The 27,427-nt window shown below is 38.1% G+C and overlaps 2 protein-coding genes and 1 long non-coding RNA gene across 4 annotated transcripts; 1 reads left to right on the forward strand and 2 right to left on the reverse strand.

Annotated features, from left to right (window-relative positions):
- Positions 1–250: 250 nt before the first annotated feature.
- Positions 251–16,409, reverse strand: LOC6605673 (homeobox protein abdominal-A). The gene is made up of 4 exons (XM_032719225.1): positions 14,666–16,409; positions 12,799–12,984; positions 6,910–7,106; positions 251–1,052 (listed from the first exon to the last, which is right to left on the reverse strand). The coding sequence occupies exons 1-4, from the start codon at positions 15,591–15,593 to the stop codon at positions 822–824; spliced, it is 1,542 nt and encodes a 513-aa protein (XP_032575116.1). The 5' UTR covers positions 15,594–16,409; the 3' UTR covers positions 251–821.
- Positions 16,410–23,021: 6,612 nt separating this feature from the next.
- On the reverse strand, positions 23,022–23,832 carry LOC116801127. 2 transcript variants are annotated; one of them, XM_032718896.1, is made up of 4 exons: positions 23,714–23,832; positions 23,568–23,661; positions 23,305–23,512; positions 23,022–23,211 (listed from the first exon to the last, which is right to left on the reverse strand). In XM_032718896.1, the coding sequence occupies exons 1-4, from the start codon at positions 23,725–23,727 to the stop codon at positions 23,132–23,134; spliced, it is 396 nt and encodes a 131-aa protein (XP_032574787.1). In that variant the 5' UTR covers positions 23,728–23,832; the 3' UTR covers positions 23,022–23,131. The 2 variants fall into 2 exon arrangements, with proteins under 2 accessions (XP_032574787.1, XP_032574786.1); XM_032718895.1 differs by having other exon boundaries at positions 23,022–23,253.
- Positions 23,833–23,909: 77 nt separating this feature from the next.
- Positions 23,910–27,064, forward strand: LOC116801106. Its single transcript, XR_004361777.1, has 3 exons — positions 23,910–24,014; positions 25,913–26,280; positions 26,859–27,064. It is a non-coding gene; the product is annotated as an uncharacterized LOC116801106 (long non-coding RNA).
- Positions 27,065–27,427: the final 363 nt, after the last annotated feature.

Below are 27,427 nucleotides of genomic sequence, written 5' to 3' on the forward strand. Positions count from 1 at the left end.
GGATTTTGTTCATACAATCCTACAGAATTCCTCGTCTTTTTCGGACCTTAAAATTTTAGCTGGTTTACTAATCACCTGTTAACTTTCCATGCCGTAATATACACAAAGGCACAAAATTGCAGCCGTTTTATCCATTAAAGCCCTTAATTTGAAACCAAATCGAATTATTTTCCTTGCATTTTATTTTTTATCAATTTGAAATAATTAAAATTACAATTTAATTTAAATACATTTTACATATAATTTACCGCAATAGTTAATCATCATGTTTTGCGCCTGTATCATCAATATTGTGAATATTGTTGCGCAATCTCTGTTAGCATAGTTAATAGTTAATAGTATATATATATTTTTAATTGTATGAACTAAAGTCGGTTTTAATGCACGAAATTACATTAAAGTTAAGGATTAGAAACTAAACATACAATATGTAATAAATTCAGTTTAATTTTTGTGCCAGTGCCTCAACTCCGTTCGATTTGCTTATTTAATAGTGGCGTTAATTAAGCTTCATGTTAGATATATTATTTAGAAAATTAACATAAATATTTACACACCTATTGAACAAAGTGGGAAAATAAGTAAGAGAGTTGGGGGGGGGGGGAGAAATTAAGTCTTCAGAAGACAGTAAAGTGGCAAAACCTTAAAACTTGAACCAAAATCATTTAGCTGAAATTGTTTCTAGCTGCTGCTGCTTTTGTGGCTGCTTTTGCTGGGCTTTCTAGCTAATTAGCTGGCGCTGGCGCACTGAAATTTATTCTAAGTGCATTCCATTCCATTTCATTGCGAGTCCATGTCATTGCATAGTTTGTAAATTCGTTTTAATGACGATAATTATCCTGCTGCTGCTGCGAGGACCCAGAACTGTTGCTGCGACATCTCTTGTTCTGAGCCGGGGACTCCCCCATATCGAGACTTTCGTTATCGCTATCCATGGTCTCGCTGCAATCGCCATCGTTATCGCCGCCCATATCGTCCTGTTTCCTTTTGGCCGTGGCCATTTCCGCCGCATGCCGTTTGCGCCATTTGGTGCGACGATTCTGGAACCAGACCTGCAACAAAACCAAGAAATAACTACGCTTTAGTAGAGCGAAATAAAATTTAATTTATATATTCCTAGAGCTGACCCTAATCAAACGAGCTTCGTTAGAAATATTTCCCAGGTGATTTAAAAACTTAATTCAAAATCTCAAAATATTTAAAAATTTCACGGTTCAATATAATATTAAAATCGAATTTATTTTCCGAATGTTCATGTATATTTTCTCAGAAATTTGAAAGATAAGAAACATGGAAGGATCTCTTTGATTTGCGAATATTACTTCCTGCTTAGCTGTGTTTCTATCTGCGTTTAAGTTTAAAACGAAAATTCTGTGCATGTGTAATTAGGCGAGTCACATTGTCAAAGTCATTAAGTCGCCATGAGGATGGGGGCAAACGGCCCAGCAACAGCCCATAAGTCGCATCATCAACGCCGGTTAACCCTCAATTAAGACAATATTAAGCCCTGGACAGCCAAATGTTGCCCGGCAGCAGCAGCATCAACACAGCACAGCAGCAACATCAACCGCAGCAGCAACAACAGCAGCAGCAAAGGCAGCAACTGTTTTCAGCGGCAAAAACTATGCACAAACCATGACTAACGTCTTTGGCTGCGCTTCATTTTGCCGGCCTCGTTTGCCTCGCTCTGTGGCAACATATGTTGGCCAAAATCCTCCTCGACCTTCCCATCCACAGCGCCAATGGCTGTTTTGAAAGGGGATTCACATTCACCCATCCAAGTCCCATGCACGTTTTCCAGCTTTCCACTCTCTACCCCTCAGAAGGCATGGGCTTCAAATTCAAAATCGGCATAATTTCTACATTTGCCTGATGATGGAGCAGATTTTTGGTAGCTGTTTGCAGTTAGAATCATTAACAAAGCGTATAAATGGGCACTTAATGTAAGAGTCCACAGAATTTTGAAAATGATTTCGAAAGCAGAATAATACAGTTCTCCAGAAAGTTTAAAGATAATCTATGGAAATAAAATAACCAACATTTAATTATTATTTTACAACGCTTATTTTGCAAGACTTCTGTTTAGTTACGCCCTATACAAGAGATCAACTTAATTATTCCAGACTGTCATAACCGTTTTGGTTAAGTGTTTGTTTGGCCCACACCCATGGCGAAATCAACGTGGAGGCAAACAGCCCAAAGGTGCAATTAAAGCAGATACAGGATAATTTACAACTTCATTTGCACATTTGTGTAATTATTATTTGCAACATTATGCGAAATAAAAATACGATTAATATTTTCCGTGTGTTACAAGCCGCAGGGAGAGTGCACAGACAGTATTTCCCAGTGTCTTGGTCCTCGGAAAAACAACACACAGCCAGCAGCGGCAACAACAACATTAGTTGGCATCATTAAGGCTGCTTTTCATGGTCATTATTTTTTGGTAACATCTGTGTCCATGTTGCTACGGGATTTGCCACTGAGCCATGGGCAAAAAGGAAAACTGAGCTTGGGGCAAGTGGCTGGCTTCCTGGCATTTTCTCTTTTTTCCCCCATCCCAACGCCACTCGATTTTCCACGTCTCTTTTTCCCATTTCATCATCATCATAACGACGGCGTATGCGTCATCTAGCACCCACTAAAGCAGTTGATGTTGTTGATGTTGCAATGACAACAGATTGCTGACTATTAAAAAAATGCTTAGCTTGGTTTCGCAAAAATTTGGATATTTAAGCAAGTGTTCCAACCGAAAAACAAATTTCGAGAAAATTTTTTAAGAAAATAGACTGGTGAAAACTAGGGAGGAAAGTAAATAAGTACATAATTTGTACAGCTATTTCTAAAATTGTCGGGGTTTAAGTTTGTTATATACGCAGTAATATTTTTGTTTTTTTTTTCCTCAAAGCTATTATATTTTTAAAGGAAAGTGAGGTTGTTGTAGTAGCCACTTTTTGTTCGAATCCCAATCTGAAATTTCACAACTCTTGGCAACACTTTTATGGCTTATCTGGAATTAGCCAAGAACTTAGAAGCCGCCTTTGCAGGTAAGGTTAGATAGCCAAGTGACTAATGCATAAAGATGGTCAAGGGAGCCGAGCCAAATTTATGACAGCCAACATGTCAAAGTCAATCAAATATTGTGGCAATCAATTGGACTTGGTCACGTTACGCTTCGATATCGAATTGGGATTTATTTATTGCGGCAGGAGCAGCACCTCCAAACAAAAAAAAGGGAACGAAAAACCGAAACAGTGCTCAAACAAAAGGAAAACGTTATAAAACATATTCCATTTTGGCACCGCAGCGGGAGTCCGTGTTTCCTGGGCCATCCGTCAGGTGAGCCCTCAGATAAGGATAAAAAGTGTTATGTAAATTTCGTAGGAATGGACAGGATGTCAAAACCAAACCTTCGGAGTGTGGTGTGCCCTCAAAGCGAAATATATGACTCTTTGGGCAAATTGGAAATTTATTTGTTTACGCGTCCTGTGCGGGGGATACTTAAAAGTCATGAAAATTTACAACATGGCTGCGCACACCGATGGCCAATACAGTTGGCCTTTTTGGTAACATCGACATCTGACAAGTTGGCTCCTACCTCGTTCGACTTTTCAACTTTTTTTCTCCTATTGGTCCAGAGAATTTTTATTTATTTATTTTAGCCATTTCGAGTGTGTGTGTTTTGTAGTTCTGGCTCGTAAATTTCCGAATCTACTTGTATATAGCCGGCTCGCCCTCGCTCTTTATATGGGGATCGCTTTCCGTATTTATGTGAGTTTGTGATTTATTTGATTTTGTATTTTGTAGCCATAAACTTGAAGCCAGCTCAGGGTTTGAGTCATAAAAGTGCATTTCGTTTTTGTTTTTTTTTTTTTTTATTTTTGGGTTATTCGACTAATTGTTCAGTAAACCTAGAAATCGTCTTCATCGCTTATGTAAATTCCTGGTCGTATCCATTCATTAACACACAATCAAATCCATTAGCCAGTCACAATAGAATTCTTCCTCGACACCAGAAAAAAAAACAAAATCAATTATACATTATTCCCCATTTCTGTCATAAGTTTTTATGAACCGGCCCATTGTCAGCCTGGTGGACTGTCAGTTTTCGTCAGTGGCCCATTGTCATTGCCAAACTGTCACTTCTGACAGTCGCCTCGAATCGGATTTGGTCCATAAGCTAATTATGCGGCCCGATCTTTGTCTCATCAAAAGTAACAGATCATAAATAGCCATTTTAGACCATAATAAATATTGTTGTCTTCTGTAGCCAATGACACTCAGACACATTGCAAAAGATATTCTTTTATGAATATTTATATTTTATATCTTGTATATAACTAATAGCAAGCCCCTGCTGAAAGCTTGTCATAAATTGTAAAGTTTGTATTGAAGGTTTTTAAACTTTAAATGATGTTCAATTAAATATTTAAAGGGGTATCTCTGTAATATGGACTTCTTTTGAAAACTGCGTGACATGTTTAAGCCAACCTAAACATTTTCTTAATTAAGTAATTGCTTATACCCCCGTTTAATTAATTCCCCAAATTATCTTCAGCTTTAAGCCCATTACATCAAATGGCAGCTTCTCCGTTGCCTGTTTATACTGCTCTCTGCCATTATTCCTATCCACCTACTATTTGCAAAACAATCCCGACCAAAGTGTTTACATACATTGACTGAACAATCAGGACCAAAATGCCATTACATTTATGCAAAACAAGGAAGAAGAGCGGGCAAAAATCACGAAAAAGCTATAACAACAAAACATGGAATAATTTTATTGCTCGAAATGTACCTCCTAACTATGCTCCCAAACACATGGACTGTCATTAATAATGGCCACAGACGATATAATTCATCAGAGGGGGGGCGTGGCATCGGAAGTCTCCCGCTCATAAGAGCGTACAAAATGGCGACCATTTGCATTAAATGATTGCTAAAACGAAGGACGAAAAGAGTCGCTTTCTCTCGTTCGCCGTTTTAATTATGATAACAGCGCAATTATTCTTGTCAAGATCATTTGACCAACCTCCCACTGTCATACAAGTGCACTGGATAAAATAGCATATAATTCCTGACTAAAATTCAAATTAAGGTTTAAATAAGAAATCACTCTCAAAATGCATAAAATTCGGGTATTAACAAATTACTAAGGTTAAAATCAAGCTAGATTTCAATACAATCAAACAAAATATCTATTAAATTAAATTAAAATTTAAAAACAAAGAATAGAAACTTAGATTTGAATAACCTCTGTATTTCAGCATAGCTTTTCTTTCAGTGCACTTGCCACTTTGCATTTTGTCTGTCTGTCATAATTTGGCTTGGTTTTTGGGGGCGGCTGTTGTCCAGCTTCTGCCTTTTTGTTTGTCAATTTGCATACTATCATCGTCATGGCTGTTTTTCATCTGGCTCTGGCTAACACACACTGGCACACATGCACGCACACTAATTGAATATGTATGAAGCTGGCAGGCTGCCCATCGTTGTCGTTGTCCCTTCTGCATTTTGTGCCATCCCGCCGGGTCCAGAATTTAATTTACACTCACCCAAAAGTCATCCAGTCATTTGGCATGTCTATCAGAGAGAGAGACGAGTTGAGACAGCGCGAAGGAAAGCCGGGGGAAAAGCGGCGGGAAAATGGGGAAAATGCTGGGGCCAGAATCAACCCGAAATCCTGCAGTTTTCATCCATCTCCCTGTCCATTTGTACTCGTCATCAGCGCATTCTCTGCCCGCCGCTCCCTGTTCGTCCTGTTTAGTCCTTAGCACAAAATGACGCATATTTAGCTGCAGCTCAAGCCATCAATCCTGAATGTTCATCTATCTATCTCTATCTCCGTTCCCTCGCCTTCTCTGTCCCTGTCTGCCCTCTGTGCCTCATTCTTTGGCAATTAATCATTTTCCTCATCATAAACGTGATTTCTTTTCCACTTCTGATTGCACTTAGTTGAGTGGTGAGAAAAGGTATCGCTTTTGGTTTGGGGGCATTTGGAAGAGATGATGTTGAACAAATGGGGCAAACATGTCCCTCTTAGCAGGACATCTGATTTGATTATACATGGTGACCAATCTCTATATATTTGTTTTATTACAAATATAATTTTTATGAGTTGAAAATTAAATATTAAAGCACTAAGTTAAACCATAATTTAATATTAGGATTCAATTCACTTGTAGGAAAAATACTTCTCTATAAAAAAGTGTAGACTGGGGTCCCTAAAAACTTCAAAAGGGTACTAACTTTTTTCAAAACAACAACATTTTTGTCGTTTTTTAACCCACCGCAAACCAATTAACTTGCCTGGATTACAACTAATTCGGGAGTTACAAGAAAGCGCAACCGCAAATACAGATACGCGGCGAAAGATTCAAAATCCCGAACGACACGCGACGAGACCACGGACCATCGACCATGACACGTGCGTTTCCCTGTTTCGGATTACAACAAAAGTTGATGACAACAAATTTGACGACACAAAGGATTTATTTGTTGATAACATTTCCTTCTTTTTCGCCGTTGTATGGCCGGAAAAAAAGGAAACTTTAAAATGGTGGAGGATAACACATTGCACTAAGCCTTTAATACGCGTTCCCCGAGGGACGAAAATGGGGACCATTGAAACCCATTGGCGCCATTTTGTATTTCGAGGGTAAGGCCGAAAAATCCACGAGATTTGTCTTTCAATAAAAATGCAAATTTGTCAGAAAAGTCAGGGGCAAAACAAGCGAAGTTCTGCTTACTCCTGTTCACCTTTTGCGGAGTCAGTTTTCTATTTTTATTTGGTTTGGATCCGGGTTATTGCCCCTTCCGCCATTTTTATGAGTTTTTAATTTGCATTTGCCAAAAAGGCTGCGTCCCGAATTTTATAGGGTCTGGAGGGGTTTCCCGTTCATGTTTGCTTACCTTAACCTGCGACTCGGACATTCCTAAGGCGTAAGCGAGCTTGGCACGCTCTGGTCCGGCCAGATACTTGGTTTGCTCGAATGTCTTCTCCAGGGCGAAGATCTGCTGACCACTGAATGTTGGGCGGGTGTGTTTCTTTTTGCCATCCTTGTCGTTCGATGGGTGATGCTGATGCGATTGAGACAGATTGGCGGACACTGAAAGACGGAAAAATGTATATATTCATAAATATATTAATAATTCATGTAAATATATGTTAGGAAGCACGAAAGCTCAGCTCATTAGCTCTAATTTTCCCGTCATACCAAATTTGGTCATTAAATATCTCGGCTCTTTCTAAGCTGTGTTCAAACTTTTCGAATTGCAGGAGTTGAAACACTTTGAGCACCTTGTTTACAAGCATTTCTCGAAATTTAAACATTACATCCCCCCAAAAATTGTTTTAATGAATTGTTAAATAATGCCGCGCCGTAAAGACGGGGACAAAGTTGTTTAGCGCATCGTGGGGTGGTTGTAAAACGGTTTCCTTTTTGCGGCAGAAAAGTTTTATGACATTTATTAATTGTTTACGAGGCGACAGCTGCTAATTTGAGAAGAAACTTTTGGGACAAAGGCACTGCAAAAGGTGTTTAGGGGTTGTCAACTAACATTAAATGATTTTGGAACTCAATTTTGGAACATTTAGCAGCAAATATTGCGATATGAACAATGATAAATACAAAATTAAAAAATATTAAGTCAAAAATTATAGTTTGATGCTCGTAAGAATTATCCAGTATTTGTTTACTATGACAAATTTCTGCAGCCGTTTGATAATTTCACACTAATTACAATTTGGCAAGAAAACGAATGTGCAGAGCGGCAGACTGAAAAAATCCCTATACACACGTTTGCCCAATTAACAAACCCAAATTGACCACAGCAATTTATGGTACAAGGAGCCCGAGGACGAAAACTTTTGCCGCCGAGGGTCGTCGGAGCCTTCATTAAAATCAATTAGCAAAAGCGACGACGACGACAGCAAGAGGCCAATAAAAGCGAGCCAAGTGGTCCAAAACAGAACGCCCATTCGACGGCCACGCCCCCCTCAGCAAAGGGGGATTGTCGGGGTCGTAGGTGGGGGGATTCGCCGGGGGGATTCGCCGGGGCGCGCTACGTGCCCTGTTGGCTCGTAAAGTCAGTCAAGTGGACATGGAGGGTGGCCATAAAATTAAACGGTAGCTGTGGGAATGGCAAAAAGGGGAGTGGGTTGAGGTGGAGGTGGAGGTGGTGGTGGGTTGTGGGTTGTGGGTGTGTGTGTGCTTTCAATTAATGTTACCCCATTATTAAATGATACCTAATTATGTGAAATGATTTAACTAAATATGCCCAACGCAGAACACAAAAGGGGACATCCGGTGGAAGGGCAGATGGGGTTTGGTAAAAGGTAAAGCCACATACAGCCGTTGTCCTCGAAAGGGTGGTCCTTTTTTCGGTCTACATTGGGTTGAAACTCTTTGTCCCTTTATGATACTTTGGTGCCATTTGCGCAGAATTATTAATTTAAATTGTTATTTCTAACAGCTTTCATATAGATAAGGATATTTTTTTATTCGGGTTAAGCCCGGGCACTATGCAAAATTACATGTGATGGGAGGATGTGTTTTGTATTACAGAAAGGCATTGCAATTAAACGGCATGCTTTGAATTGATCTAATTAAGGACATAAAAGGTAGAAAATAGTAAACGTGCTGGTACATACTAATTTATAAAACTATTAAAGCTATTCATTCTATAAATATTCTTCGATTTATCTGATAAAAGTTTGTATAATATATATTTAACAATTTAATGACATTATAAACTTGAAGCCAAGCCAATACCTAACACTTTCCATTTCAATTCAATCTCAGCTGCCACTTCTGTGCCATTTGGCTGCCATGTTCGAGTTATGAAAACAAAATGCCTTGCCAAATAAAAATGTGTGTGGCATTAAATTTATACGTTTTTTTTTTTTTATTTTTTTTTCGCAGACAATTCTGAAGCTTAACAAGACTTGTCAATAAAGGGGGATAGGTTGTTCGAGGGTATCTCCCGCGGACTTTCGCTTTGGATGGGGATTCGCCATGTAACAAGCGTAATCCCTTGCAAGAAAAATTGTAGCAGTGATAATTTTTTTATTCTCTTTGGGTATACCATAGCTATCTCGTTTTGCCCCCTTCCCTCCGTCTCTTTCGCACTGCCTGGGTTCCTTGGCGGTTGGCAGCTGCGTCCTGCAAGGACCCTCATAAATAACCGACAAATATGAAGCGTTTATTTGCTCATGTCACGGCCCTCAAACGCAATGCAATGAAATGGAAATGGTCCGCCCCTGCTGCCTGTTGTTTTTTTCTTTTTTTCTGACCACTCCGCACGCCCCTGTGTCCTTCGATTGAGGCACTGGCAGTTGTCTATAATCGCATAAGTCACCCTGTTGGCATCGCTGCATTTGCACTTTTTCCTCCCAACACTCGAATTCCTTTCTCATTCTATACCTTTTTTTTTGCCTTTCCTTACTGCCAATATTTTTTACGGCGTTAATATTTTTTGGACATTCTTTTGGTGGGGTGGCAAGTAAATTCTAGGTGGGCGTGTGCTATTTTGTGTAAATGTTTCCCTTATTGAAAATATTAAAATGCCATTTATTATCGGGTCTGATGGTGCCATAACCGAGGAAAGGCGGGATAATTTGATTTGAGGATGGAATGATTTTAGCGAGACAATCGTTAACACCAAATATTGATAGACTAGGGATTATCTTATGATATCACCACTGCCGTACGTCTGCTAAGTTTTCAATTGAGGAAATGTATTAAGTACTAATGCTAATTGACAATAGAAAACAATAGTTTGGGTTATATATATATTCCTAAATATTCAAAAAAAAAATTCCCCTATACATTTCGCTTGCTGAATTGCTAGCCATTTGAAGTAAGTGTCCTTATTATCAATCCCCGTCCACGCAACCCAGATCATTTCCCCGCTCTTCTCACGTTGATGTAACAATCTTGTAAAATGTTAATGCCAATCTGGTTGTTGAGCAGTAAAATCTTTGCACACACCGGTTGGGGCGGATAATCCGCACCTTTTTTATATACCCCTTGTAGTATGCGATTTTATATATATATGTATATGCAAGTGGCATGGTCGGTTGCCTCATTAAGTGCCACTGCTGCCATCCCTGTCTTTCCCTCGTGTCTTGTGCGGTGTTTTATGGCCTGTTTTATGCCCGATTATATGCTTAAAGCACAAGTTTTTCATGGAGCTAAGGGGGGAGTGGGGAAATTCCGGGGGATGACACAGAAAATGCCACTTGAATTTTAATTAAACGCAACAGCTAGACAGGCTAGTGCCGTCTCTTTCTGCTGTCTTCATTAAGCTTAATGAATTGTGTCAAACGCAGACTGCGGTTTCAGTTGCCGTCCTCTTCTGAATTTACGATTCTTTTTCTCTCGTCCTGTATTTACTTTTTATGCCAAAGTTAATTATTTAATTAGCACAATGCGGTTACACGCTTTATTTTCATTTCGCTTTTAATGAATAAAAGTCAGCACTGGAGGAAATGGTAAACGGTGAAGTGAGTTTGTGTTTGGTAAGACACTTTAATAATATATATTTGCGTGCATTATCCGTTCCTCAGTAAAGTCACTAGTTTGATTGTCCCACATTATTAACCCGTTGTATCTGCACAGCGATAACTAACCTACCACCTACGATAAGTCAACCAAACAATTTCAATGCACACTATCAACTATAATGCAAACCCCACTTAATCCATTTCAATCATATTAAATAAAATTCCGCAATGAACTAGTATAAATGGAAAGCCAATAAATTTCCATTATTGCACGGCAAATATTGATAATGAACAATACAAATAAACGCGTTGATAACCATAAACAGGTGGAATGCTACCAAATGAAATAAAAAAATTGCAGGCTTAATCAAAGAGTAAATAATGCCACCCAAAAGCTAATCAAATGAAATTGCATTATTAATAACAAATAAAATGTGTTGAAAAATAGGAGAACAAAAAATCATAGCATACTTCTGGGGCAGGAGAACAAATTCAAATGAGCTTGTGTGTGTTGCCGTTTCATGTGCACACGCACACGCACACACGCACGGGCAGCGGAGAAAGCTTTCTCCCTTGTTAACATGACAGCCTACAAGCACATAAACACAAATACATACTAATATGTGGGGCTGCTCCATTTCGGGATAAAAAGGAAGAACATCGGAGTGAGGCTAAACAAACCACCCCCCATTGTTTCAGCTAGATAATAATGTGGCAACATATTCTCGCAGCGTCTGTGTCTGCCTTTATCTTCCTATATACATTATATATGTATATATACGTACATACACAGGCAGTCTGCTTAAACATTTTGTTTTCGACTAACGAAAGTTTTTTTCCGTCTGGAACCACCAGCTGTCGCATCTTTTCTGCCATAAATACGTATATACACAGATAAATAAAAAATGGATATAAGAAATGGTTGTATGTTTATGTAAATAGGGGAAATATGAGAATGTTAAACGTGGCCAAAGTTAACCAAAACAAAAATGATGTGGAAACAATGAGCCAAAGCAACTGACAATTGAAACATGTTTTTCAAATTCAATTTTATTTTATGGCTTGTTGGATTTGACTTAAATTTTCAAATATAAATGTATTGATTTTTGTATGGTAAAGAAAGACGAATGAATAACAAGGTTGTAGCTTTAAGACTTTAAGAAAATTTAGACATGACTAGTAGATATTAAGAATTTTAGTTGAATTATTTATTATCTTTTATATATGTTAGCATCCGTTTATGTTTTTATTTAACTATTTTTAATAATCGACAGTTTCCTGTCGACTTTATCCAGTCTCCTTGTCCAATCCAGCTACCCAATCATTCGCTGCTCTGTTTAGCAAATCAATTAAATCAATATTTGCTTAATGTTGCCCACAGAGCTACCAAAAGCGTGAAAATTCCACGGCACCTAACGACACACTTCAGAAATCAAATCGAACACAAGCCAAACATAAACATAGAGTCTGTGCCACGAATCTGTATGTGCCCCTTGCCACGATCGCATGAATGCAAGAAAATTGTGAACGATTTCCGAGTTGTGGGCCAAGATTTTAGTGCACAGTCATGGCCGCAATTAAAAGGCGAACAGCAGCAGCAGCAGTAGCCCACAGCACTAAATCAAATCAATTGCCAATGCGAACCCGATGACGATAGTGATAATGAGGAGGAAGAGGGGCCTTTAAACAAATAAACAATTGGATGTTGGAAAAGGAAAACGAGTTTCGAGCTGGTGGCACATTACTTAATGAGCTTAGCGATGCCTATAAATAGATGTAATAATGAAGTAACCAGATCAGAAATCAGAAATCGGTTGCTCGCTCGCTCAGTAAATTAATTTTTCATATGGCCAAGAAGGGTGGATTGGCATACCATGTCCCATCCGGGCATCATCATCGCCATCATTATCGACTTTTGTGTGGAGTCATTCCGAAAGAGAGCTCTCCGAGCCCGCTGATCGTGTTAAAGTGGTTCCTCAACACTTATTAATGAGTCGGACAATGCAACTTGCCCCCGTTGTAAGCCACATTGGTAATCACTTGAGAAGCCCATCGCTTGATCACCGTGATCATTAGTTGGGCATTCGCTGCGCTTTGTTAACGGTTTCCCCGGGTCCCCAGATCGTCAGATCCCCCCACCCAATCCAATCCGATTCGATGCCCGCCTCCCGAACAGGAAGTGAAAATCGCAACGAGGTGTGCCCGCCGCTTACAATCGATACCAAATTACGCGCCCGATTCACCGATCAATCGCAAATTAATGATTGTTTGCTAACAAGCTGCAGTCTACTTACTCGTGTTGGAGAGCCTTTCGCGCCACGCGATGGGATTGGCCACCAGTCCCTGTAATCCTGGCCAGTACAGGTGCGTGCGGTCCACTATGTGTCCGGCGTGGGTCTTCAGTGGCGCCCCTTGGCTCTGCGATAGATACTGGGCCATTCCCGCTGCTGCGGCGGCGATCGAGAAGCGGGGAATGCCAGCTGGGGGTAAATAAATGGATGGGAAAACCATGATTAGTAATGGGTTTGGCAGGAATATCGAAAAAATTTATTTAAACAATAACATTTCATTTTTAAAACAAGGAATACAATGAATTTTAAAGGTGTTAAATTTGATTTAAAAAGTTCTCAAGATGTATAATAGTTTTTTAAAGCAACAATTTACATAGTTAAGCACAATTAGCTTCCGCAAACTTTAAACCTTTTAATAGTAGTTCGCATATTGATATAATGTTATCCCTGTTGTAATATTTTTCTATATGTTCAAAATACTTTTTTTTGCATAATCATTTTAATAAGCCCACCCCATTAACTAATCCTCTCAAAAGTTTATTTCCCTTTCATGAGAATTTTGCCCAATTTGTTCTCAACCAGCTAATATTTCTGCCCACTAATGGCGAACTCAAAAACACAATACGGAATTTGTTCGAATTAATTAAAGGCCATTAAATAATTTGTCAAAGAATGAGTTACGTTTCTGGTGACCGAATCGTTTAAAGAAAAAACCAAATAAACGAATCAAATCACATAAACGCCCTCGTTAAAAATAATTAAAAATGTTATGGCAAATTGTCAGCACCCTGTCAACCGCGCCCCCTATTTCAAACCACTGTCATGTCACACAATTGGTCTACATTTGAGTGAAAAAGTACAAAAAATGCGACGCAGAGTGGCTGAAAAACCAAATCATTTTAGTGAAACGACAGCGTCACAGATTCAGATCCCCGCTCCTCCATTTATTTCCCATATAGACCACGTTTTTCGTGTGTCATTTTGATTTAATTACAAACAATTTGACAACTAATTGCTGCAATTTTTAACGTTAAAACGCGTATCTCATTACGTTTTGTGGTAATTTTGCAATTGGATATTATAACCATTTTGGGTTTCATAGAAAACGGTGTGCTCAATATCCAAAATTGCTTTGATTAGGTAAAGGGACCAGGGGGCGTAATGACAGGGGGTTGTGGGCTGGGGCATGGCTTTTATTGAATCATGGAATCATATGGAATCATGCCAAACCGGATTCGTAAACAAAACAACAATTTTCGGTCGTTTTTGTTCGACGGGATTGCCTTTTTATTTTTCTGTTTGGTTTGCGAAACGAGTTTTTGAAGCATTTAAAATATATCGCTTTTTTTTTGTCTTTGGTTGTGTGTGAGTTCGGTGCATACATAATATCTATTGATTCATGTCTGATATATATGTACAAATATTTCAGTGTTGCATAATGACTAGGTGCATTGAATTGGGAGACACAATTGTAGTTAAACAGGTAGTCTAATTCATTTTTATTATGCAATTAAGTTTAATAGAAATGATTTCAAATTAGAGCAAAGTTCTTCAGCATTAAGAAACTCATATAGCAACTTTAAACTTTTCGGAAAGCGCTTAAATTTAAATTAAATTTTTTTGATTTTTCGAAATTTAGATTTATGTCAATAAAATTGTAAAAACAAGAATTTGAACCATTGTTTATGTATTTTATTTTATATATTATTAAAATGTGTGTTCTAACAAACATCTTTAAGAAGTTCAAAACCTATAAATAGTCCCCAAATCATGGCCTTATATACCTTCCTTAACATAATTGGTGTAAAATAACAAGCTATAATATATAATAAAGCTACTCAACCCACATTAAACCCATTCCTTTACTCACCTCCTGTTAAAGCACTTAGACCCGCCGATGTCACCGGCGGCGGTTTGGAGAGGATGGTGTCGATGCCGTGCGGATTGGGTGCACCCTGGCTGTTGGTGTTCGTGGCCGTGGTGGAGGAAGACGATGAGCTGCCACCGGATCCGCGATCACTGATCAAATGCGAATTCGGGCTGTGGCTGTAGGACAAGCCATTTGCCGACGCCGACGATCCACCGACTCCTTGACCCTTCATTTCCGTGGTCATCGAGTGAAGAGCGGCCAGCGGGGGACCGAGAAAACTCAGTGGGAGCTTGTGATCCATGTGGTTATTGTTGTTGTGACCTCCGGGGTTTCCGCCATGGTTGGCATTGTGCAGCGCCAGTGGGTTCACTCCATGATGGTGCTGGAACTTTGCCCTCTGGCTGCTGAGATTCTCGGGACTGTAATCGTTCTGGCCCTGCGGCGGTGGACTGGCGGATTCGCTGGTCTGGCATGGATCCTCCGCTCCGCTGCTCCTCTGGCTCAATGCATACGACTTGGCACTGTCCACACCGGGACTGGAATTGTGTTCGTATCGTGGAGATGGCGAGGAGTCAGAATGGAGTCTGGAGGAGGCGGGTGGCGGTGTCGTCGATGGCGAGTCCGAATCCTTGAGACCTCCGCCATGTGCCGCCTTTAGCAACATTAGCGGGCTGCTGTTGTTGTTGTTACTGCTATTATTGTTATTATTATTATTGTTGTTGGCATAAACGGCCGCTGCCGCCGCTGCACTGTGGTAATCGGCCAACTGTTGTTGGTAGTCCGCCGCCGCCATCGCATGGGCATGGACATCCGCGAAGCCATTGCTCATGGCCGCCGCCAAATGATGACGTTGCGCCGCCGACGGGGGACTTCCCTGGGCGGCGGCCGCAAAACTGTGATGGCGCATATACGGATTTATCAGATCCATCTCGGGCGCTTCGTGGCCGTAGTCCAGGCACTCCGGGTGCTGCTGCGGTGGTGCGCGGTAAAATGCCGGCGGAAGGGCCAAGTTGAAGGCGGAATTGGCGGACAGCTGGAAGCTCTGGGCCAGCTGCTTGGCCGCCACCTTGGCGTCGGGCGGTGGAGGCGTGGGCGAGGGATTGCTGCTGCCACCCGCCGGCGTAATGCTCAGGAATGGACTACCCAGCTTGGGATCGGTCTACGGATAGGTATTCACGCGGAGAAGATCGAATCGTAACGATCTGGGCTTTTTAGTTTGGTTATAAATAGTATTTAAGGAATAGCAGCTTCTTGTGGATATATCTTTGAAATCGTATGTTATTTCATAGACAATTTTCTATAACGTTTTAGAAGTTCTTATCCTATTGTAAAGTGAAGACCAAAAAAATTATTTAAGGGGATATCCTGCTTTATGCTTATAAAACTTATTGAGTTCCTTAATAGTTTTTTTTTTTTGCTTGAATTGTTTTCAATTATAATGTCAGCACTTTATTTTCCGATGTACATAGTATTTGTATGTATATAGGGTTTTTAATATTATCCGAACACGATACGATCAAAACTGGTTATTCTATATATTCGAGATCATATGATCTTAAATCCTTTTTAACACAAGCACGAAACCGAAACGGTGAAGCACGAAAGTGTTAACTGTTCAAATCGTTCTTAGATTTTAAGAAACTACACTTGGCATAATCGATTTGAACGAGATCAGGCTATATACTGATAACTCCGTGGCCGGGAAATATCGAAGTGAATGAATACCCGCGCGTGTCCGCTTGTTTAGGCCTACGACTAACGAATGATTTCGAAATTGACTCGACTGGCCCTCAGTCACACAATCTCAGTTTCAATTTCAGTTTCGGTTTTTGGTTGGGGTACGGCGTTCAACCCTCCGCATTCCGATTCCACTTCCACTCGCAGCATCATCTTTAGAGCGTGCGAGTAGGAGAGTCGTATACGGTTGCCCTGCCTGTCTCTTTCTCGCCCACAAGAGCGTTCCACAATCAGTGTAAACATGAAATGCAGACTGGAACGCAGTGGCATTGGCACAAAACGAATGGGAATTTTATTATGTACATCATTAAAATCAACTATTTCGGATTCGGATTGGAGCCTGGGTCTGAAACGGGAACTTATCCTGGCACTCTTGGTGTCCTTTGTCTCTCTTGCACCTCCTTCTGTCCCATTCTGGTCCACTGTTTCCTTGTGGCTGAGTGCATTTTCATGGCTTTTTCCCTGGGTCGCTGGATTGTGGGTGGCCTTTTTGTCGACTGCGAATTCCGTTTATTTGTTTAAAAAGCTATAAATATTGAGACGAAGCTGGCATCTTTTTTCGTTGGCCTTATTCATTTAAATAATTAAAAATTGCGCTGGCGATAAATGAGAGCTATAAATGTAAACGAGAAACTATAGGTTAAAGTAGAAGCATTTCAACACTTTTTTTTAAAAATGTTTGAGTGAACAAGTTGTAATGTCGTAATATAATAAGAAATTCTAGAATTAAGTAATATAATATAAATTTGTAAAAATGTTTTTTATTCGCAAATTTTAAAGCATATACCTATATATATATAGTTTTCTTTTTTAGGTACTCTAAATTTTAAGGACTTTTAAACCATGTACCCCAAGAATCCTTTTTCTAGATTATCTTATAAATTAATTTCAGAAACGTAAGTCCTAGCAGAGCATACCAACATATATATCACGTTTTGTCCCACTCACACTTTCATCACCGAACTGAATTAATACGCTAATTAACATTTTAATATTATTATGTGCCCGTCGGTGGGCCGGTGGATTGTTAACCCACCGACGGCCAACGAATTATATTTATGTTTATCTATATAAAAATACCGCTGTGGCTGGTGTTACACACACACACACTTACTCTGACAGGCAGACGGGTGGTCCACATACAAATACAAAAATGCGCTTCATTTAATAATAAACTACACACAATTTTAATTTACTCAGACAAAACGGTGAGATCTCATAGGAATGAAATGGGATGTGGAATAGAGGGCAAGGCCACGCCCACTAAAATGAGAAAGGGAGAGAGAACTTGGACCGCCATTGTGAATGTGAATGAATGTGAGTGAGAATAAGAATGAGCGAACGCACTCAACCGTTGAGTGAGTATCTCTATCTTTTGCTGGTCATTTCCACCACAGCTTGTTGATTTTCGACTGTGTTCTTTATTTAATTGACTTTGCCGACCCATAAAATGAAGACCTTAAATACTCCTGGAAGGCTTACCCATCCATTCGTCTCTCTTTTCCTAGTTCGCCTAAGCAGCCCTCATCTTTTGCTTTGATCTGAAACAATTCCCTATATATTTATGCGTGGCAGAAAACATGTCATAGAATTTTCTTTCATCGCAGTTAACAGATCTCTAACGAAAAATATGAAAAAATTTACACTTTAAAATTTAAGGTGGCCTGAGGGAATATCCAAAAACAACATGCTTATAGGCCTATAAATATAATATAATATGCATAACATTTAATATAAAAACTATTTTTGAATCTGAATTAAAACGAATATAATATTATTATTATATCAATAAAAAATTTTTGTCGGTACATATAAAATAGAAAATTAAAAAACATAATAATACAAAAACTTACGAAGAAAAAAATATTTTATAAATTCATAAGTCTTTTTTACAGTACATTTACAGTGTTCATAAATTTCGGCCCCACAAAAAATCTAACAAGACACTAAAAACTTGGTTAAAGATAACAAAACTACACAGGCCCTAACTGTGATTGATTTATTGTTTTATTGTGCTAAAAAAAAAGAGAAAATGAAAGAACCGAGATGGAAGCTGAGGAGCAAATTTAAAATTTACAATTTCGATAAGCAGAGAATTGAACACACTATTAAATGCCTACAGTTGGGCCCAAACTCGATTCACATCTTTTGAGCAAGGCTACGCTGGGTAATTAATAAATAATTTGTGAGATTTTTATTTTCTTTCACATGTTGGCCCTAAAATCTGAGCTCAACTGAGCCGAACTGAAAGGTAAATAGCCATGGCTAATGTCTTGGATTCGGGCTTATGGTATGGTATGGTATCGTTTGGGGATTACCCCCCACTCACAGTTCATTAAACTGGAGGAAGGTGTTTTGGTTCTATGAATTAATTTTGCTATGCTTGAAGGTAGCAGCTCTGAGCAATGTTGCTTACTTATAAAACCAACTAAGAGATATAACCATGTGAAAATTTAAATAAATCAATTAGATTCTTTAAATCAAATGCTTCCTAAAATCACATTTTCAATATCCGACAAATCCAAACTAAAGGCTAAACAATCTCAATCCGAATCCCAGCCAATATTTGGTCAATAATCCTTTTCCAAATTTGAATTTCCCATTGGCCACATAACATCTGCGACTTTGTACCCCTTTTATCCCCCTTAAGCCGAAACCCGCAACCAACTGCTGACCAATCTATACACAACAGAATTTTCATTTCACACCTATTTGAAACTTGCTGTCATCTTTGCTTACTGTTATTATTATTATTATGATTATAATGCGTTTCGGAAATGAAATTGGGGCAACCGCAGGATGCGAAGACTGACGCAGCTGGGACTCCAGTGCTTTCATATGGGAAAATATATATGTAAGTTTTTTATGCTCCTGGTCGGTCAGCAAAACAAATCTCAACATTTGGCATACAATTTGCATTATTTGATATGGTTTTTTGTCTTCTATTATTTTTTATTCCTTTGTGTGCTTCAAAGTTAAGTCCGCTTGATGTATGTCAAAGTTACGTGCGCGTGTTAAAATCCTGTCTAATTTAATATCTATAAATCCCCGGCTATGACAGCAGAGGCCCAATGGGCAAAGGGTTATAAAAAAGGGTTATCATCGGCGGAGGGTTGCTTATCAACGTGGCAAATTGATTTGCGCTCGTTATGCGGTCACTTGGGGTACATTTTTTGGTCAAAATTGTAAAACCAAAATTGGCCGAACGTGCGTTACAAATTAATGTTTGTTCTGGATTTTGTTGCTCCTTTCCCTGCGCTATTATTATTTTATTTATCCTACCGTTTTTTGCAAACAAGCCATAAACCCTTTTATACTTCAACAGGATGTGCCGCCTGATGCCGAGTTATGTGGTGCAAATGCCCTCTTGGGTGAAGTTTTATTGGCCAGGCCATCAATATTGTATTAGTTTGGCTTGTCATTCAATGACATCGATATTGATTATTGATTTTGATAAAATACGAAGGGGAAGAGGGCGATTATCAAACTACTAAGCGCACAGTAAATAAGTATTATTATTTATTAGAACATTTAACTAATTAGCTATAATGAAAAAAACAAAACATTTTTTTATAAAAATAAAATAAAGTAAAATAAATTCAAATTGTTCTGTTAAAAACTAGCTATTTTACCAGGACTTAAAAATAAATTTTACATTTACGTGAATTTGTTGAGCTAAACTCATCCCAATCATTTCACAGAAAATTTTTTTCTTCTAGGAGAACCTAATCTTATTTAGTACAATGTAAACTTCTTTAGCAAAAACTTTTATGTGCAATCATATTATTTCGTAACATATTATTTTGTATCATCTGAAAGTCTTCTCCCTACTTCTTCACATTTTCCGCCGCTTTGTCAGACTCATCATATTTTTATTGCATACTTTTGTGCGCACTCACGTTAGGTTAGAAAATGTCGCTTCTGATTGCTTTCTTATTTGTTTACATTTCCAGGCTATTGACATACGCAAAGGTATAGAAACAGTGTCAGGATGAAAAGGATACCAGAGGATGGAGGCTCAGAACGTGCACGGCATATCAAAAAATCGAAAACGCCCGACACATGTTTCAATCATTTTCCATTTTTATTTATTGTCAGCATTTATTCTGCTGACACTTTTCCAACCCCTCCGCTCGCCCACAGAAAATTATTGCACCATTGCCATTGCTTGTGATTGTATCTGTGTGTGCGCTTAGAAAACAATTTGCAAATTGCTTCAAAAATCTGCCTTATGCCAAGTCGAGATCTTTGCATGAATCACTAAATGGATATTTATCTGACTGCAGAATTGGATTTATTTTTCTGCCGCAGTAATTAAACGCAAATTTGGCCAACTGTTAATCAGTTTAAGAAACTGGCAGCTGCTGGGAATTTAATTTCTTAAACATGGCCCATAAATTTTCTTCTGTGGCTGGGGCAACAGAAAAACGTATTGAAATCCATAAAAAGTCAAGGAAATGAAATTTGGAACCATTGTAGATATTTTGGGATATGGTGACTTTTGAAATTGTGTCATATTATTTCCATTCAAATATAAAAATACCAAATATAATTACAATTAATTACAATTAAAAAATATTTTATATAAATTAGTTTTTTCTATTTTGATTAATTTTGGAGTCATTTTACACAAAAGGTAATAATTTAAATTATAATTAATTTTAATAATAATAATTAAATATGTTTTTTAATTATATATATTGGTGTTTAATGTAGTGTATTACTTTGATCGGGTTTCAATTTATATTTGGTGTCCCACTTGTGCCGCAGTGCTGCCAATTTATGTGTAAAGTAAGCAAGGAGCGGCTGATTGGGGGTCAGTTCACTCGTTTGGCTCTCCTCCATTTGGCAGCACCACCCCCACCCACCGCCTCCATCCACCCACCCCCTCTCTTCACCCACCGCACATTGTTGCTCATGCAATTTCAATTACGTTTGCTGTCGATTTTCGAATACGTTTCAACGTTTCACTTCGACTTGCAATCCACCCCGGCAATCAACTTTCCGATACCCAATGCATATTTTCACCAACCCCACCCACATTTTCCGCCCCCCTATCCACTTGATTTCAATTAAACTGAGTTGCCATTGGCGCTGACGCTTTTCGACGTGTCGCAAATGCAGCTTTCAGTTTTCGCTCTGCCCGCTTTTCACGCTCCCCCCAAAGATTTTCCCAAGTTTATTCGCTTGTTTTGCTCCTGTCGACTGCTGCCGCAGCTTCTAGCCATTTAATTGTTTTTCTTCGTTTTTCATTTTGTGATTTCCTCTTTGACTTTGGCCCAGAGCTTCTCCACTTGACCACTTACATTTTATGGCGACGCGGAAAAGCTGTTTTCCCCCTCTTCTTGGGTGTGGGGGAGTTGCGGGTCAGCCATGTTGTTGATGATGTTAACTTGGAGTTGGTTGGGAGGGCAAAAAAACAGTAGACAAAAATGTTCAAGTTCTTCGAAGAGCTGTGAAAAAATATACAATAAATAAGTAATAATAATTATTTAATTAGCGGAAAATAACCATTTTTGAGCTAACATTTTTTTTCCAATGTAAAAAAATATTTAAATTTTATAAATTTAATTTTATACGTTCCACAGTAATACCCAAACCAAAGCTTCAAGAAATCGCAGCCAATCGGGCGCTTTCCAATCGCCAATCGCCCGTCACAAATAAAAAGCAATGCGCTGCTTGTTTAAAACAAAGAAAATTGCCATTGTAAATAAAATAAGAAAAAATCAAAAGAACGCGCAAATGCAGAGACCAAGGAGAAATTGAACAGCAAAGAGCCAAGAATAAAGTTTTTCAAAAGCGATAAAAACGAAATGTCGCATATTTTTATGACAAACAGAGGGTGAAATCGTGGGCTGAAAGTGAGGTGAGACGAAAATTCCCCGCACATTGGCGCAAATTGAATTTGTAAAGCAGAAAACTAATAAAAAACAACTTGAATAAAAGAACAACTTAAAAAATTGGTCGCACTCATATTTTATACCTTTACATCGCCAGCACAAAATAAAATTAGTTTCTGGCATTCGATTTCTGTCGGAAAAGCACTGTGCTTCGGTTATTCAAAACATATTTTTGTAGGCTTCGAAAATTGCAGTTAATGTGGCTAAACTAGGAGATTTCAGACAAATATTTTTCTAAATTTACAAAGTTTCTAATTGAAAATGAAGATATTAACTAAAGTATCAACTATAAAGAAGAAATTTAGAAGTATTAAAAATAATTATATTTATTAGAAAGATTTCAAGTTTTGTGTAGTACGCTTGGTTTAAGCTCCAGCATTTATAAATATTAAATGTTTCTATGATATATATAAATTATAAATAAATCCTAAAAGTATACTTCGTAATATCTGGGCACTGATTACGCTTTCTGGATCGCTCCACTTTTGTAAGCCCAGTTCTGAATTTTTCGATATTGCATATGGGTTCGGATTAGGTTTTTCGTAAAATTCCTAACTTAATAAGCCCAGCTATGAATTATTAGACTTATCACTTATTTTCCATACGGCTTTTTGAAGCTGAAGATCGATTACAAACGAATATTACGAATATTGTAAGGCTTACCATATATATATATATGCCAAATTCAAATTATAAATATCTTCTACAATTTATACCTATATATTCACCATTGTTATTATATTTACTATTGTTAATTTTTAAATATATGTATAATGTAGCAGAGTCGCTCGTGTGGCAAGAAAACACTTTTACCATGGCAGGTTGTATGCTACAATTGGCACAATAACAAAACTTTGCTCTCCTGCAGGCCATTCTTTTTGTAGGCCTGTGAAATTCTTTTTAAGGTGGCTGCTCCCGGAATTTTCCATTTTGTGTAAGTATTGACGGACTCTGGAGTTGAAGTATAATAAATTAAAAAATAAATGAGATACAATGACTTACCGGTATTGGATTGTGAAATGGGATTGTATTCACATTTGTATAGAACAACAAAATTCTTATTATCCGTGCCTATAACCGTGTAGTTTTTCAGTCTAGTTGGTGGAAAGATCTCGCGAAGGCATATACTAAGAGGCTTTACTGTTGTCTTCCTTTTAGAAAAAATATCTAGGTAAAGCGATCGATGTACCATTTTCCCTTTAATTTTGCTCTGCATAAATGTTCAAAATTAGTAAACAATCAATACAAATCAATAGTTAACCAACTGGTGCATATCTTTGGGACAAATTACGACATGGGCCTGGTTGACTGGCACAGACTTCTGGAAAAACTACCGTTGCTATGATACACATCAGCAAACTGTAAAAACATTAAAAAGTTATTGACTTAAAGAATTACTACATTTATTTACCTATACTTTTCCATTTTAAATAAACAGCTGTACCTGTTTTAAATGGGCTTTTATCAAAAAAGTGAGTGTGAGTGAAAAAATTGAAATTTACACGAACATAAAAGTGATAATCAATTCGATAAGCCTACTAGAAACAAATATTTAGGTCACACTACAAGTGATCCGCCAGTAGTTCTCGTTCAATCTATGTATTTGGTTTACGCATTTTAAGACAAATAACTTGTACATAAAATAAATTAGTTAGTTTAAATTAGTTTGGCTCTAATATTATTATTGCAATAATGTGTAAAACTCCCTGCAGGTAATTAAATTAATAGGAAACTTCGTACGCGCAATGTATTTATTTATTCCTTATCTATTAACCCCCATATATCATTATTGAATTGCTTTCATTGTCACTTTGGCGCTTGTGGTCCTCGCAACTTTGCTAACCATTCCAAGTTCCTTGACTTGGCAAAATTTACAACCATATATGTTAGATGCTTTTGCCTTGGCCCATAACTCAGTCGGTTTGCCCGTTCGAGTATCCACACCCAAACACAAATCATAATCCTGATGGCCTTAGATAGATATAAAGTAATGCGGCTGCTTTGGCCCGCTAAATGGATTTCCCAAAGCATTTGCCAAGTTTATGAAAAATAATCATAGAGACAACGGTCAGGAGGGGGTTGATCTATATATATATATATATATATATATATATCTTGCAGCGTGTGGTTGGCGTATAAAGTGCTTTTAAAAACATCCCAAAGAGTTCAAGTCTTGGCCAAAAAGTTTTGGCCCAGCTTCAGTTGCCGAAGGGCGGAGAGTTCGTTGGTGGCAAAGTGTTTTTCATGAGCAATAATAATAATTTCGAGGCCGAATTTTAATTGCACCCAATGGACTCGTTGAAAAGAGGATGGGTCAGAGACTCCAAGATGAATGGCTGAATACATTGAGCAATGAAGCGGGTAAACAAAAATGGGTTAGTCGCCTTTATAAAGTATTCTTAAGACTTCTTCTTTGAAAGATAAAATTTGTAAAAGCCAAATCCAGCAATGTAAAGAAAAAAATTGTATGCAAACAAATATCTTTGCATTTGCAAAGAGTTTAAGTTTTCAAGTATAAGGACGACTTCTGGTATATATACTTACCCCTACAGATATTAAATATTGCTAGAATTTGAAAATATTTTCCATCGCTTTCCATGGCATAATCATCGTGGAAAACACTTTCATCAATCACGCAGTGAGCTCATTGGGATTGCTACAGCTTTTCCTTATGTCTACCAACGCAAATCCATTAAAATACAGCGAAATTAATTATTATGTCGGTTCCTGGCTGTTTGTGTGCGTCAGGTGGGTGGCATGGGTTAAAGGGTTCAGCTCGTTTTTATGGGCCACGTCTATTGCCATGTAGCGTTTATTTTGGCGGCGCCAGCTTTCATGCTCAATTAAAACGTTTGTTTAATGAAAACAAATGCGCTTAATTAATAAACACGCATTTTGTGGTTTTTTTGGCTTTGCATTGGGTAAGCTGGGGGGTGTGTAATGCGGATTGTGAAAAAGGGGTATTTTCCGAACGCCACACCCCCAATTTTTTCATAGCCTCGGAATGTTTTTGGTAATGCCGAAAAGTCGAAACTGTCGCAGCTGTTTATGTCGCGGTTGTTTGTTATAACGATTGTTGCTGTTGGTTTTGGTTGGTATCGTTTAATTACATTTTGTTTTAATTTTATTTTGAGTGTTAGTGTTGCAGCATATTGTTACCTATTTATTTGGCTTTGGGTCACCCTGTAATAAATAGATTGAAGTAAAAATAAATTTTAAGGGCATACCTTCTGGCTGATCTGAAAATTCGGTCTAGTTCGAAAAAGACACGTAATGATCTTAGAGCGGCGCTTTATTTTTTATTTCAATAAATCTATAATTGTTTAAATTCTTGCTGACATTTAATGAATTAAACTTAAGAATTTAGCATCAAATTAAAAATTTCAGCAAAGTAAAGCTACTCCAATTTTTTTGTTATTAAGCTTATGTTAATTTGAATATCTTTTAAGTTAGAAATTAGAATTTTTATTCCAGATACACTGCCGCTAAACTATTACTCTACTAAACTCGCAATAAACTAGATTTCCCATCCCCTTTCCGCTTGCAGCATTTTGTCTGCATATTTGCAGCAATTCTATTAATACTTATAAATTAACCCCTTTATTTCTAGGCCCTGCGGTTGCACATTTTTTATGTGATGCATAATGCATTTCCGGAGCTCCCTATCTCCCCCATATTGTGGACTAGACGAGGCCTAGGCTTTGACTTTGGCTTTGATTACAACTGCAATTGGACTAGTTGGAGTGGCTTGGGATTATATTGCAACTCATATTTTTTACCCACTCTGCAGTGACATATTTCACGCTTATCGCTCAACTTTCCCAGACTTTCTCATAGGTCATCAGATATGATTGCAAAATATTTGTTGAATGTCTAGGTGGAAATTTCGATAGCTACTCGCATTACCAGCGCTTTTTGTCACCCCGCTGTCCTCAGTCGTCGTGTCAACAAATTTCAGTGGATGGCGCTATTTAAATGGTAACTTTGTTTTTTGGTTTTGTTTTTTAGTGTTATTTATGCCTTTTTGCTGCCCCTTTTTATTTGCAATTGGCGCCTTTTTATGGTAATTTCGTCATAGGCCCGCACACGTGTCATGCGGCTGATAACTTTTCCGGGCCAACAATGCGTATGCTTAATTGCTCGCGACTTATTTGGGTCCAATGAAATGAACTTTAAAGTTGTGTGAGCAACAGGTTTTGTAGCATTAATAAGTTTAAAAATTGTTTGTAATTTAATGGCCCACATAAATAACACGTTTTATTCGAGCCTAATCGTATCCTCATGGATTCTTTCAATGTTAACTAATAACTATTCAAATTAAATAACTTAAAATACTTATAAGAGGTTATTCTGTTTTCTTACATATTTTGTGACTATCAAATCTATGATACCAAAAAATGAGCTTTTGAAAAATGTATTAACTAGGCTAAAATTTTAAAAGTGCCTGTAAATTCACCTATATGCAATTTTAAGCAAATAATTTTAATTCATTTAAGCAATCAGAGTTAATGTAAACAAAGTCTTAAATTAAATTACTCTGCCATTTCTTATTTTAGCCTTATCATCAGCGTAACTTCATCCCAACCTCCACAGATCTCTTGGTCATTTCCGTTACTCGTTAAACGATAAGCTCGAAGTCCAATAAAAATTCATCAATTTTTGAGACGTACTTAGGCCTTATCACGCCAATAAATGCAAACAGATCTGCTGGCAAGGTGTCAATTTAAAAAAATGTTTTATGCGCAAAAAAGCTGTGAATGAATCGAGATTAAACAATATACTCGTATTACAACAGTTACGGATCGGAGATGGGATGACGGGGCCCCTTTCGGAGATCCCACTCAGTCACTCACAGCGGCAACTGATTAATTATAGTGAGCACTTGTACTAGTACTATATGGCATGATAAAGAGAGAGCATAAAGTAAAAATTATAATCATAAAGGGCAGATCGTCTTCGCTGTCCCAGCTGCTGGGTCAAGTTCAAGGACAAGCTATCAGCAATAATAAGTGGAAATGAATGGAGAGGAGGAAGCTGAAATGTGGGTAAGGGGTATTGGGAGCATGCGTGCACAGGGAAAAATAGTGTATACATATGTTTTTATATTATGCTCTTTATATGTTGC

Source organism: Drosophila sechellia, chromosome 3L (assembly GCF_004382195.2).
Source record: "Drosophila sechellia strain sech25 chromosome 3L, ASM438219v1, whole genome shotgun sequence".
Lineage (NCBI taxonomy): Eukaryota > Metazoa > Arthropoda > Insecta > Diptera > Drosophilidae > Drosophila > Drosophila sechellia.

Coding starts and splice junctions, on each gene's coding strand:
- LOC6605673 (XM_032719225.1), bottom strand. CDS start 15,593: ATGGATCTGATAAATCCGTATATGCGCCATCACAGTTTTGCGGCCGCC. Junction 12,985..14,665: donor TCTAAGTGCTTTAACAGGAG/GTGAGTAAAGGA, acceptor ATTTACCCCCAG/CTGGCATTCCCCGCTTCTCG. Junction 1,053..6,909: donor TGTCCGAGTCGCAGGTTAAG/GTAAGCAAACAT, acceptor GTTTTGTTGCAG/GTCTGGTTCCAGAATCGTCG.
- LOC116801127 (XM_032718895.1), bottom strand. Junction 23,513..23,567: donor TGTCCCAAAGATATGCACCA/GTTGGTTAACTA, acceptor ACATTTATGCAG/AGCAAAATTAAAGGGAAAAT. Junction 23,254..23,304: donor CATTTCACAATCCAATACCG/GTAAGTCATTGT, acceptor CTTCAACTCCAG/AGTCCGTCAATACTTACACA.